Source organism: Synchiropus splendidus, chromosome 2 (assembly GCF_027744825.2).
Source record: "Synchiropus splendidus isolate RoL2022-P1 chromosome 2, RoL_Sspl_1.0, whole genome shotgun sequence".
Taxonomy (NCBI): Eukaryota; Metazoa; Chordata; class Actinopteri; order Syngnathiformes; family Callionymidae; genus Synchiropus; species Synchiropus splendidus.
The window spans coordinates 34,334,076-34,347,916 of NC_071335.1; the positions used below are offsets into that span (position 1 = coordinate 34,334,076).

The 13,841-nt window shown below is 43.2% G+C and overlaps 1 protein-coding gene across 1 annotated transcript in view; it reads left to right on the forward strand.

Annotated features, from left to right (window-relative positions):
- LOC128753752 (ubiquitin carboxyl-terminal hydrolase 43-like) overlaps positions 1 to 13,288 on the forward strand; it is a 45,548-nt gene extending 32,260 nt beyond the window's left edge. The window contains exons 10-16 of the mRNA XM_053855807.1: positions 148 to 225; positions 333 to 462; positions 2,571 to 2,690; positions 3,730 to 3,964; positions 4,631 to 4,789; positions 10,301 to 10,453; positions 10,543 to 13,288. Of these exons, the coding sequence (XP_053711782.1) occupies positions 148 to 225; positions 333 to 462; positions 2,571 to 2,690; positions 3,730 to 3,964; positions 4,631 to 4,789; positions 10,301 to 10,453; positions 10,543 to 11,603 (1,936 nt within the window). The 3' untranslated portion in view covers positions 11,604 to 13,288. The remainder of the gene's footprint in view (positions 1 to 147; positions 226 to 332; positions 463 to 2,570; positions 2,691 to 3,729; positions 3,965 to 4,630; positions 4,790 to 10,300; positions 10,454 to 10,542) is intronic.
- Positions 13,289 to 13,841: the final 553 nt, after the last annotated feature.

Consider the following 13,841-nt stretch of genomic DNA (forward strand, 5'->3'; position numbering starts at 1 on the left):
GTTTTCTGAATCTGTGACATATCTAGTTATGTAAACATCAATCCTGGTCTCACCTGTGCCCACAGTTCCTGTGCTGGAACACTTGACAAACCCCTTGTCTTCTACAATTGGAGTGAATTGTCTGTTTACAATGTAATTTTTCCTCAGAGCCCTGAAGCTGTGCGGCCCTGGTGGACCTGCACATGTGAAGGTGGTCATTGAGTGGGACCACACAATGAAGGAACGGTAGGATTTTTGCATAATTACAGTGTTGGCTGAAAGAATGCATCCAATTCTCAGCCTTCTTGAAGGGCGACTGACTGAGATCCCTCTGCTCTTTGTGTTTGCTTCAGGCTATTCGGCACCATCCAAGAGGAGGTGGTGAAGGATGCAGAGAGCGTGAGAAACCAGCAGCAGCAGCACATGCAGCAGCACACTTGCACCTTGGATCAGTGTATTCAATTGTACACCAAAGAAGAACAGGTGAGAGGAAAACAAGATTGGAGCACACTTGAATCCACTCCACAGTTTGTCTGAAATAAATTCACATTATCCTTTTAAAAGGATAATGTAAAAAATAAGTAGAATATGACACTTGATGAAATAAGAAATCTAAAACAGACAAGACATGTCAAAATAAAAGCTCAATGTTGGTTTGTCAACATAGTGACAGTGTTTGTGTGTCGAATATCACGCACATTTTCTAAAAAGACAAAGCAGTGTATGTGCAATAACAAGCTGAATAGTTTCCATGAATGAGAGCCTGTCTGCCACAGAGGAGTGATAAAGAGCAGTGGTCAGCATAGCATGCTAGCGGTGTAAGCTGCATCTACGTGGCTGCAGTCCTTGGTATACATTTGACTCAAGTTCTCATTTTAGGTTTAAAAATAAAAGTCATTATATGTGTGGGTTTGGTTAGTGGCTCTGTTGAGGGTGTTTCTACACGTCATCTGTGACACCTTCAAGGCACACTTTAGCAGAGCTCTCCTTCTTTTTACCCAGAAACAGATTGGACGTCACATTGATACTGCCTGTTAAAAAAGAAAAAAAATGGAAATAATCAATTCTTGGGAGACATCTTGACATTTAATATCACAAATACCACATTTTTTTTGTGTGGTGTTTGGGAAGTTTGTGTGTACGGGCTCCAAAGGGCATCTCTTGAAGTTTAACATTTTCTTGTTTGCTTTTGCATGAAAGACCCAGACAATTTGAAGTGAAGGTGTGCACAAAGAAGCCAGGTGCAACACGACTCACGTTGTGAGCCCTTGAAATGAGGAAAAATCTGTTGCTAGGAGCAGAGGAGCTGAATATTATTTCTCCCTCTGCTTATGAATGAGTGCACATTGTTCGCACAGCACTATAGATGCGGTCTGTCTGTACTCCCACACCTTCCTCTTAAACCAAGGTCCAAAAGAGAACCCTTAGCAAGTCTCACTGCCTCTTTTGCCTGGTTGATTGTGAAACAGAAGTGTGTCACTCTCATTGTGCTGACGAAATCCCATTCTTGCGTTGAGTTTGAAATTAGGTGCAGATGAGGACAGAACATTGCTTGTGGCGAGGAAGAATAACAAGCAAAGTTGGTGTTCGAAAGAATGCACAGGGTATATATATATATATATATATATATACATATATATATATATATATATATATATATATATATATATATATATATATATATATATATATATATATATATATATATATATATATATATATATATATATATATATATACATATAAGTCCACTATGGCAAGGTAACAAGATTCAGCAGCAATTAAAGTAAACAACTTTGTCAACTTTGGCTTTTAAATGTTGCTCCGGAGAAAACAGAAAGTTAGTCAGCCTCATTTAAATGGCAAATGAAAGACAAGTGCATCAGACAGAAGAGTGTCCACGGATCAGTAATTGAAAGCGGGAGATTTTGTGGCAAGCTCGTGCTCGTTGGTCACAGCCACAGCGCGCGGAGATTGAAGGGCGACTTTATGCCTTCAAAGGCAGTCGAATTGCAGAGTGATTTTCTGGACTATTGTGGCAGGAGAGGTTCTTGGGAGGAGGAAACGCAAGCTCCTCAGAGTCTGAACCATGCTGAACCATGTCAGGGGGCTGCCCTGAACTATGTTCGTGTTACCCCTTCATCTTAGCACCTTGGTATTTCTGGTCCTGTTTTGTTTTTCTGGTCTTTTCCCAGTTCTACAAAGGATCCAGCTTCCACCAGGATGTGCAATATCACGTGGTTTATTCAGCTCACATAATGGCTGACAAGATATTCACACTCATAATATCTAAATCTATAATGCAAAACAGAGCTCAACTTTTCATTTAGTTTGTTTTGCTGCTCCTGGTTTTATTTACAGTGCATCAAAACAGGTGAAGACATTCTGAAATAAGGTCATTTCTCAGAGGGACTGGAATGTATCAGTAGAAAGGAAAATAACCAGCTCGCCTATGTTGTTGTCAGAGCTGCGACTGATGAAACAGCATTACATTACATAACATTAGAATATACTGTAGTTACACTTCATTTTCTGTTTTTCATTTGGGTAATAGTTTGCAGTCAGTTTGAACTCACTGCTCTCTTTCCCAGCTGGCTCCTGATGATGCGTGGAAGTGCCCCCATTGTAAGAAGTTGCAGCAGGGCATGGTGAAGATGAGCCTTTGGACCCTGCCTGACATCCTCATCCTCCATCTCAAGCGCTTCAGACAGGTATAGGCTTCTTGAGAAGCACTGCCTCTGGTAAACTTTTGAGCTGTTCACACTGAGAAAATGTGAGTACAGTCTGGCTAAACTGCAGTTTTGAGCACCAAAGACTCCAGAGCTTTTAGTTGAAATGAATTTAGAATCACACACATCTATAATTTTTTTGTTGTGGAACTTTTGTGAGATAATATTGACTTATGATATCACCAGGCTTTAAATGCTGAAAATAATTCAGATTTTTACAGTCAATGGAGTTTAACCTGGATTTCCTGACATTTAGTCTTTGTAACAAGGGATGCACCGATACAATTTTTTTCCCAAAACAAGTAGTTTACGAGTACTGGCATACCAAGTACTGTGAGTCATGTGAAAGTGAGTCAACCTGTGTCTCTCTTTGTGGCACTGAGAGTCTGGCTCTCCGAAGCCGGTCTTGGTGCGCCATTCAGATTTTGCTTTTTTGCATGCGTGTGTCAGAGTCAGAGAAGAATTCCCGCTTTCATAATGGTACATTATTATCTTATTTTGTGGTGATATAAGGTCAGTTCTGTACATGGGCATGTAGGGGGGGGTAAAAGCTACCTGGTTAATGTTTTCTTTGAAGAAGATACATCATGAGAAGATGTTCCAGATTTTTCATGTTGTGTTTACCACAATAACTGTTGGAAAATTGTTCCTCCGTTCACTCATTTTCGAGCCCTTATTTGTGTAATTGAGTCTCAGACGAGAGGCGCGGAACATGTTCAGCAGGTCCATTCTTCCGAAGAGCATATTTAGCAAACACAGGCACAGCACATTTTCAAACTAGGTACTGATTCATGGCTAGAATTATCCACCTGAGATCTGATTTAGTGCAGGCTGACTGCAGAGATGGTGAGAATTCAACAATGTGGAGTCAGGCAACTCAGAGGCAAATAAAAGATTTCTGCTCTAACTTTTATAATCCTCTTTGGTAGAAGTAGAGAAAAGCCAACCATCAAATAGTGCATCACATTTTTAACGTATTAAAAAACGAAATCTTAATGTTTGAGCGTCATTGTTTATACAGGTCGGGGAGAAGAGGAACAAACTGTCAACACTGGTACACTTCCCTCTTACAACTTTGGACATGGCTCCCCATGTGGTGAAGAGGAGTCAGAGCATGAAGAACTTGAACCCCGGAGCCTGGCCGCAGTCCGGTTCACATCCGCAACCTTCTGACCTGAACCTCCCACACGACTACCAGTACGACCTCTATGCTGTGTGCAACCATCACGGAGGAATGCATGGAGGACATTACACAGGTGAGCTTTCCTTCCATCATCCATCATGCTTCCAGCCAAAAGGCGAAAAAGCTTTTACATCTTTCCCACCGATGAGGAGAAAACAACAGGACTAAATGGATGTGAAGTCTGTCTCATACCTTTGTATGAATTGAAGTATAGAGTTATCTGCATGCTTCTGTCTTTTAAAAGACAAATGTGAGCCCAGACTGATTCCAGTGAGAAGGAGGAAATTGGCTGCACTGAGTGGACAGGACAGGAGATGCTAGACACCCTCCTGCTGGGAAGTAAGAGTCAGTGAAAGGAGGTCTGGGAGCCGCAGTGAACTCATCTGTCTGTTGTGTTGTGCAAGCGAACTCTGAAGATGAGAGAAAAGTCAGCTGTTGTTCGAGTCGAGGTCTCTTGTGAGTTCTGCCATGATGTGTAGGCTCAGAGACAGTAGCTCTGACACTGAAAGCAGAGTAGATGCTCAAGTGTTGAGAAAAAGGACAAGACAAAGACGTCGATTGAGGTTTATAGATGTGATAAGGAGGATGTGAAGAGTATAGGTGTGACTCGGGAGGATGATCAAGATAGGTGGGAGAGGCTTCTGATGAGAAATGCAGGAAGCCAAAGAAGCATTATTATTGTACTCCTGTTTGCCTTTGTGGAAGGATGCTTGGTCACTGACAAAAGATATTCACCCAGCATACTGCAGGAACTCAGTGGACGGCCAGTGGTACAGCTACGACGACAGCAGTGTTGACCTTGTTCCAGAGGAGGAAGTGTGTACCAGAGGAGCCTACATTCTCTTCTACCAGAGACGGAACATCATCCCTGAATGGTCAGCAAACTTTTCCCTACGAGGTAGTGTATCCAACATTATTCATTTCATTTGATAAACCTGAAAAAATATATATATCTTTGTAGGAATAGTACCTCTTAGTTCTATTAAGATACACATGAACAAACATTTCCAGAAGAGTCGTAGTGTAAATCACCTGCTTCATCGATCTATGTTGGTAAAGTGGTAAAGACCGCACAAAAAGAATTAACCTTCACTCCTGGAGTAGAAGCTCTCCATATAACCCATTGATTTACATATGCTTTGATTCCAAAAAGTGATCTTCCTTTTCAAAATGCATGCATCAGACATTAATATGCGTTCATGTCAAGCACGAGACCAGCCGGCTGTGCATTATTTCTTGAGTAGAAGTGCTCCTACAGTACGCAGTATTTATATATCAGTCCTTCGCCACATCAAGGGCATCGCTTCATGATTTTCCCTCCCGTTCATTGTGGCCTTGGAAAGTGCACGCGTCGCTCTGCCAAGTGATGAATGTGTGGAGTGTTTGCTGCTCGAACAGCGATTCACAGAATCGGACCACTTTTTATCACTAGAAAAACTCTCAGTGAGTGCAATGCTCCGCCAAACAACTTCAGTCCACCCCTAACACACACACACACACACACACACACACTTGTATTTCTCTCCTTATGGGGACATTGTGAGGTTGCTATAATGCTTTTCACAGCCTCTCACCAACAAATGGCTCACCTTAACCAGGAGTATAAAACACGTAAACCCAATTATAAAAACCCAGTTATTTTGAAGTCCTCGTCCCTAAACTGAGGTTGAACTTCGTAGGGTCCCCACAAAGTCATATGGTCCTCACAAGGATAGTGTTTTGTCCCCACAAAGTAGGATGAACAAGCACACACATGCACACACACACACACACACACACACCAACCCTGGACCAAATGCCAATAATGGTCCTATGTCCTTAAAAAATGAAATCCATAATTTTCCATGTTATTTTGAACACAGACCAACAAACCAATGCTGTCAAAAAGGGAGGACTCCTTTGCACTGAACACCGGATGGTGTCCATGACCAGAGTGGTGTCAGATCCCTCACTCTTGTCAGGTGTTTCCCGTTGCTGACATTAGAAACTAGCTCTCACTACCTGTGTCTGGGTCAGAGGGGAAGGTTTTGATTTGCGTCTTAAGTTTTTGTTCGACAAATATGGCTGTGTGTGAAATCAAGGGTGTCCCGATCTATTGTGTTCATTTCAATAGTCAGGTTATCAGCGCTCGCACAGCTTCCTAGTAAGTTCCATTACCTTTGAAGTGTGTCCTCTAGTAACACTCACCTCAGCTGAGCAATGAGCACCACTTTCTTTCATGTTAGCGACATTGGTTGCCCTTCAGTGTTTATTAGTCTGTGCAGGTGTGTTTCATTCCTTTGAGCCAGTTCATACTTCTTATCTCAGGAAGCTGCTGAAGGTGTCCTTAATCTGGCAATGCTTATGAATGTCATCATAGTTGAAGCCTTACCTCAATAACAAAACAGGCATTTTGGCTGCAGCAGTACTTTGTCAACACAGAGAAGATAAGGCCTGTGGGTCACATCTTCCCTGTGATGTAGTTATCCAGGTGCAACACTCGCACCTACAAGGGAAAATGAGTCATGCTTCTTGAGACTAGAAGAGAATTAAGAAAGTTGAAGTGACAATGTGTATGTTTATACATACATTCCCTGATTTATTAGCATAGAAAATGGCCTCATACAGTGGCAGCTGGTGAAAGAGAAAAAAATGTCTGGATTTATGCAGGTGCTGTGAGGTGTGGGCAGCCACTGGTCTGACATCAGCTGCACTGCAGGTACTAGGATATTCGCACCCCGGAATTATTTTGCAAATAGCTCAAAAAGCTTCATATTGCAGTGAAATATTCAGTAGATGGTACTACAAACAGCTGGTACAGTTTTGGTGGTGTCGGTCTTTATCCTATAGTCTGTGCATGGTAGGAGTATTGGCAACATGATATCACGATATCATAGTATTTGACACAGTTTAATAATAAGAAATCAGTGTATTACTCAAAATTGAAAGGACAAGTTAAGCCAAATTGATTAAAGACAGTGTTTCAATGTTATTTATTTCCAGCGCATATACTGTACATTGTTAGACTTGTTTTATTGCAATAAAAAATAATGACAATATTAGGATGGAAAAGTGATATTAAGGTCCGTTCAGTTGCTGAGATTTGCAAGTGGCTTTTGCAACACTACTGCCACTTGCTGTCCCATTCGTCACCTTTCAATGGTTTCAAATGCCAAAAAAGATTTATTAAAAAAGTGATCTAATTATATATGAAATAAATCAATGAGCTGCTAGGAGGAGGGTCTGCAAAACATCTTCTTCTGGAGCACATTATTTATTTATATCCTTGAGTAATGCCCGCTGCTTAGCTTGTCTCCAAGTGATCTATGTGGGTCTTCCAATCTCACTGAAAAATAAGGTGTGGTTTGCTCCTCCTTTTGTATATATGGAACAGTTCACAGTGCTTATGAGCTGACCTTTGTGGTTCAATAAGAAATTGTGTGTGTGAAGTGTCTCCCATTGGACAGCAGCGACTGAGACCATCTTTCACCTCACATCACATTCTTCATTTTCATTCTTGTCCTCAAGGAACAGTCTCCTTATCGAACATCTTTCATTTTGATTTTTGGGTTTGATCTGATAAAGATGTATTTACTCATATAACTCTTTCTTCCACAGTGGTGATATCATAAAACAAAACCTACATGTATCTTTGTCATCTTATCTATTTGCGTCTGTGTTTTCGACTTCAAACTTAGATTTGCAGGTGAGAACCTCTGGCACAGGAATTGTGAGATCATAGAAGAAGAACTCTGATCAACAGGTGTTTTTAATAATGACCAAGCTGCTTCTCTTATCAGGAGATCAGGTGCTGGAAAGCTAGCAGTTTGGCTGGATTTTTACTGCAGAGATGCTTCAAAACATTGGTAGAGAAATCCAGTGAGTGTTGTATTGAGCTGCTGCTTACAGATGGGATCTGAAAAAGCACTTGTGATATGAAGCGGCAAACTGTGGGATGGAGGTTCTTGTGTTGCTGCATTAGAGAATGGAGATGCTCGTGCAAGAGAATGTGTTGACTTGATTCATTTCTGTCACGTCTGAGACATTTCTTCATCCCCAAACAGTGTGTCCTGAGACCACTGCCATTACACTTAAGAGATTCTGCTCACTTATGCAGACAGCTCAAGCCTCCTCTCTGACACTTTGAAAAGTCTTTATTGAAGGGTGAGGCAGAGCACAAGCCTATTTTGAGGATGTGTGTGAGCTGCAGACTGTAGTTAGCTCCAGTGTCAAATAAATAACACCCACACAAACCTGACTCTCATCTGTGTGGAGTTTTGGAGTAGGTGCTTGTGTCTGGTTGGCTTACGTAGTGTTGGACAGTCTTTTGATGCCAAAACTGCAGCTCATATAATGTTGCATTAACCCTCAGACCATTGAAAATAACATTGAAATTACTCCCACTGAAAATAAGTGTCACTAAATGACTGAAAAATAATGATATATTTTGTTTGTTTCCTGCATAAATAAACTTGTTTACACCTTTTTGAGGTTAAAAAAAATCTGTTATGTTTTTCCAAGTATAAAAATTGTACAAAATGTAAAATCATCTTTGGGGGTGTGTGATTTTACTCTTATATTTTACTTTTATATTCGCATTAATGCAATCTAATAATCTGTCTGGTATTATTATTATTATTAGAGTATTTGCTTCTTTGCTGTTCAGGTTTTTCTTTTTTTTTGTCGTGATGTAATGCAGAATGGACAAACACTGACAAAGTGGTTGCCAGATAACTAAAGACAGTTGGAATAAATGGACAAACCAGATTTAGAGAGCCTTTGTTAAGATGTTTGTCCTATTCCATCCATTGCCTTCCTCCTTATCTGAAGCCCAGGCATCCTTGTTAAAACCCCTCTAGCGCCTCCCCTTTGACCTAGCCCAAGACTTTGAAGGTCGGAGACCAAGTTGAGACAAAGACCAAGGAAGGGGGCGAGACCAAACTGACCACACAACAAACAAGTTTGTTCCACTGATAGTGTTTTCAGTCGTTGACTTAGTTTGAAAAAATGACAAAAGTTTCTTTTACAGTGAGAAATAAATGTGCATCTACATGACTAAAGGACTATTGCTTAATAGCAGGCTTTTAGCTAGGAGGGCGTCTGGGCATCTGCAAAACATGAAAAAATGGACACCCGATTCTCGACTGTAGCTTGGCCACCAGATTACGCTGGTATATGGCGGCATTTGGTGGCTAAGCTGCGGTCGAGAATCGTCCATTTTTTCATATTGTGCATGTTTTTAGGGCTGCAACTAAAGATTATTGTCGTTGTCGACTAATCTATTCATTATTTTTTCAGTGAGTCAACTGATCGCGATTACTTTTGTGTGGACCCATTTGGAATTTCAGTTGGAGCTAAAGTTGCTTAAATCCTCTCACTGTCTCACTCAGACACTATACATGATTAAACAAGTGTATTAAAATAATGACACAGAATCATGTATTAACCCTGTGAAGCATGAAGAGAGCTCCACTTCTTTAAAACTGCGGTCTTTATTGGTCTTTGAGAAGAATTTAAAATCATCACTATACATACATGTATCCCATCAACATCCACATCAAAAGGTCTTATTTGAATCGTAATCGATGTGTTCACTGTAGCTCTCTAGTTCAGTTCTGGTTGTTATTTGGAGGAGAGACACTGAGGACACTTCACTACATCACTGTGAAAAAAAAACCCACTCTAGTAGCACAGATGTGACGTGTGTGACACCATTAAAAGCAAATCAATCTCCTCTTACAAGTTAGTTCCGTGCTAACCGACATCCTAGCTGTCGCAGACATGGCACGGAACACTCGTTCATCATTCTACGATGGTGTCGAAGAAGTTTGCTGATCCGTAAGACGCGTTATCTTTGCACCAAAATGAAGGCACACTTTTGAACACTACACCGCTTGAACTCCTCCGTGACTGTGACTGAGGCGGTCAGCCGGAGGTGGTGACGTGCATCCTGGGGCGTACAGCGACGGCGCCCAGTTGGAGTCGGACCTCAGTTTCTCACTGCTTCTGAATAACAACCAGTTCTCGATGCACATCGCCCGTGTGTGTTTACACCAACAGCAACATGACACATCGATGCAGAGATTTTGACGTCAACGACTTATTGTTGCAGACCTACATCTTTTGCTAAATGCCTGTTGCTTACACATTCAGTTTGGTCTCAGCTACTCCTTCCCTCACTTGTGAACAATTCCCTAAGATTCCTGAACTGCTGAGAACCATGGTCTTGGACTCAGAGGAAGAGAACCGGCGGTGTCTGGCTTCGCTTAATAATTACCGATGACAGGTTCCGTCTGTGGTCTAAATAATGCGTCTTCAGTGCTCTCTCTTCTGAAGTGGTGGATGATCCAAAGCTGTCTGGGCACCTGCCTCTGCTGCAACGTGCAGTGCATCTAGAACTGCTGATAATTATTCTGCCTCCCTCTCGTAGGCTCCACAAGATCATCGATGTCAGACCACTGGCTGATCAGACTGACAGGAGACAGTGAGAGAGGCAGCATGGTGTCACGCTCCTCCACAGCCTGTCCATCTTTTCAGCCCGAGCCTTCGGACGCCCTGGACAATGAGCCAAAGGAAGCCAAACGTGAGCATTTCCTGTCTCTTTATAGCTTTTATCTTACTGCAGCTTGATGTGGATTAGAAATTCAAAGTTTACCTCGACTTAATCGGCAGGTGCAGCGGAGAGCAGACCCTTTGTGCGAGGTCAAAAAGGTCGGAGCATGAGCATGAGAGCCCCGACAAAAACCAAGGACACCTTGAGCAAGGTGCTCCCTGTTCGCTGGTCATTAGGCTCCAAAGAAAGACGAAAACCTGAGTCCGTGCCCACACGAGACCTGGATCCGGACCCGGCTGAGTTGGTGCAATACTTGGAGTCTGGTCGACGGCCGCGCTGCACCAAGGATTCCATTGTAACGCTCATGAATGAACCCAAAGGGGAGCCAGTCCAGGGCCAAGCCGGTGGCAATGTTCGGTCGCTGAGTGTTGGGAGTATAAGCCATGCGGCCAATGGAGGGAGTCAGCGCCGGGCGGAGTCTGGGCAGGTACCTGAGGGCCAGAGCAGACCGTCAGATAAAGTGGGAAGCACAAGGCGCAGCAAAGGAAGTCAACGGGTCGACGACGGGCTCTCGAATGTGACCGGCAGCTCCAGCAGCAGCAGCGGCCTCAACAGAAAGAAGCAGAGACTTCCCAGTGCTGGAGTGCAGACCAGCCACAGCTCTCCCACCATCCATGAAGGAACCCTGAGAAGACGTGGAGACAGTTCAGTCGGAGAGAACCAACCAACCTCGAAGCCCAAAAGCCACGAAGGTCTGCTGTCTTTTTTCAAAGGAAATTTCCTGAAAAAAGACAAGGAGCAAAGGAGGCCGAGTGAAACGGGGAGAACGGAAAATGGGGAGGCGAGCAAAGTGACGTCTTCTAGAGCGTCATTGTCCAACGGAGCCGTCGGAAACAGAAGTGAGCGACGCAACGGCTCGGGTCATGCGCGCACTGAACTGGTCAACGGACAGCTGGGGCAGACGACGCTGGATATCAAGCGATCTCAGAGCTCCATTAGCCTCCCAACCAAAACAGAGTCGGCCATGCGTCGAACCGGCTCCTTGCATCGTAATGGAAAGTCTGGCGGCCCAGCACGCAGCCTGACCACAGACAAGCCGTCCTACAGCACGCTGCAGAGGACACGTTACAGCACCACCTCGCTGGGTCGGAAAAAAGTCGTGCCAGAATCCAGCTTTTGAAGGACTCACAGGGGCGTTCAAGTGTTTGAACGGAAGTTCTTGAAGGTGAAAAGCAAATGAAGGATGTGCGTCAAAACTACTGTTTGGTTCTCGCGCTCTCTCACCAAGTGCCTGAGCAACTACTATGCATTTGTGGTGAAGACTTTATGTGCAGTGGCAGTGACACACACACACACACACACACACACAAACAAGCACACACACCGTTCAAGTGTCTTAGTGAGATGAATCGATGCTGCTAATGACACTTTTGATTGTCTTCTTTGACCTCACCACCCTCTGGTTATGAGCTTTGTGACTGAAAGAACGAGATGGTGGATACAAGCTGGCGTAATGAGTTTTACTGCGCTTATCCCCATGAAGCCAAGACGCTGGAGGAACACAGCACTGTGTTAAGGGAAGGTCTGGGACTCCAGGCCAGATGGTGAATTTACTCCAAATGACATTACATTTGTGTCTTAAAATGTAATGAGAATTAATGTGTCTTTTTCGTTGACATGTCCAACTCGAGGCTTCAGGGCCCAAATCCGGTACACCAAGCTTTTTCGTGTGACCTGTGAGAGCTTGAAATACTAATTGAAAACTTAGAAATTTGACATATTGTCACTCCTAAGGCGTCAAATAGCAACTATTTGGTAGTGGACTTTTTGCTATGTTGAAGCCAAAGTCAACCTCCTGCGATGCGTGCTAAGGTGTTTCAATGGAGTCGAGTCCTTCCGCTCCCAATAGCCAAAGGGATTGAGCTTAGGGGTCACGGGGGGAAGCTGAGAGACTCTGTCACTTGGTACTTATAGCACCATATGTGGCGCTCAGCTTACCCTAACCACAACCTCCATCTTTCTTTTTCATGGTGTGCAGCCAGGATATGCCACCAAAGGGAAAATATGCCACAATTGAAAGCTGTGGGACGCAGTAGTCCACTCGCAATTCGTCGCTGTTTGCCACATTAAAAGTGAGAATGTGTTGGTTTTGGTCAAAAGCGGATGTATTATTGTTCTCCAAAGAGTCTGACGTCATGAGTCAGTTTTCTTTTATGGCACACAAGCGATGATAAAAGGGAATCTGATGTCAGATTCTGCTGCTGGAGTTGCCAGTCCAGGGCGGCTCGATGAATGTTCATTTTTTCAGTCCCTCAGCTCAAACACTTTAGAATCTTGGCTCCTTGTGTGAGTGTGTGACAACCCTGCTTCACCACTTCAGCGCCAAACCGATCACAGGAAGACGCCGGACTCAAATATTTTGATTTGAGATTTACTGCAGAGGTGCAATCCTTGTCTCTTCTTTTAACTGCTGGGCGTCATTTGTGCCTTTCAAAGGCTTGGTGGGGTGGTCCCGCAGGCGTGGGAGTGGAAAACACTATCAAGACATCGAAAGTATTAAATGAACATCTGAATTTTCTTCTGCGCTTTCTGTCCTGGCCACACACTGTTTACTGAACCCTTTTTAATGAAGCTTTTTTTTTTTTTTTTTAATCTATGCCAGTTTTGTACATTTTCTACAGAATGTGTGTTTAATATTGTTCTGTATGTGGGTGTACATCACAGAAAAAGAACAAATCAGTATGAGGTGACATGGGTCTACTCCCATCAGACGTCAGTGTCTTGAGAGACAGTTTATCAAAAGATTAATAAAAGATTATATTTATGACTTACCCTCGCTGCTGTTCTTCCTGGATTACAGTTTCTGAGTTCATTACATCTCCTGCCACTCCTCAACTATTCCAGTTACTCAAGACGGTTGCATTCGGCAGCTGAGCAGTTGCTTCACACGTTGCTTCTTCTCATTAGGAACCAGACTGGGAAATATAAGCTGCCTTGAAACTTCCACAAACCTTGCGAAACTGTGGTTTTTATTTTTATTCTTCATTGTTTTGGATGGTGAAGTTAAGGGTGAGAGGCTGGGAAAGCATTCTGGCAATGAATGAATCACTAAAATAGCAAAACAAACATGCAGATGTGTCGGGGTGAAACTGTCAGAAACAAAAAAACAAACAGAGGCTCTGCCTCTGATGTCTCCATCTCTGCTTCTGCCTCACAAATAAGGTAAAGAAGGAAATGACACGTCTTCGCTCAGTAGGAGAAACACAAACCTGGCAGCTCCGTGTTGCATTCAGGGCCCCTCTAAATGCTTCTGTATACATGTCAAATACGGACATGGCGGCAAACGTACTGGGACGTCCGTAGCAAACTTGGTTGAGACCAACCCTTGCAACCGTGGCGTACCCTGATGCGGTAGGCA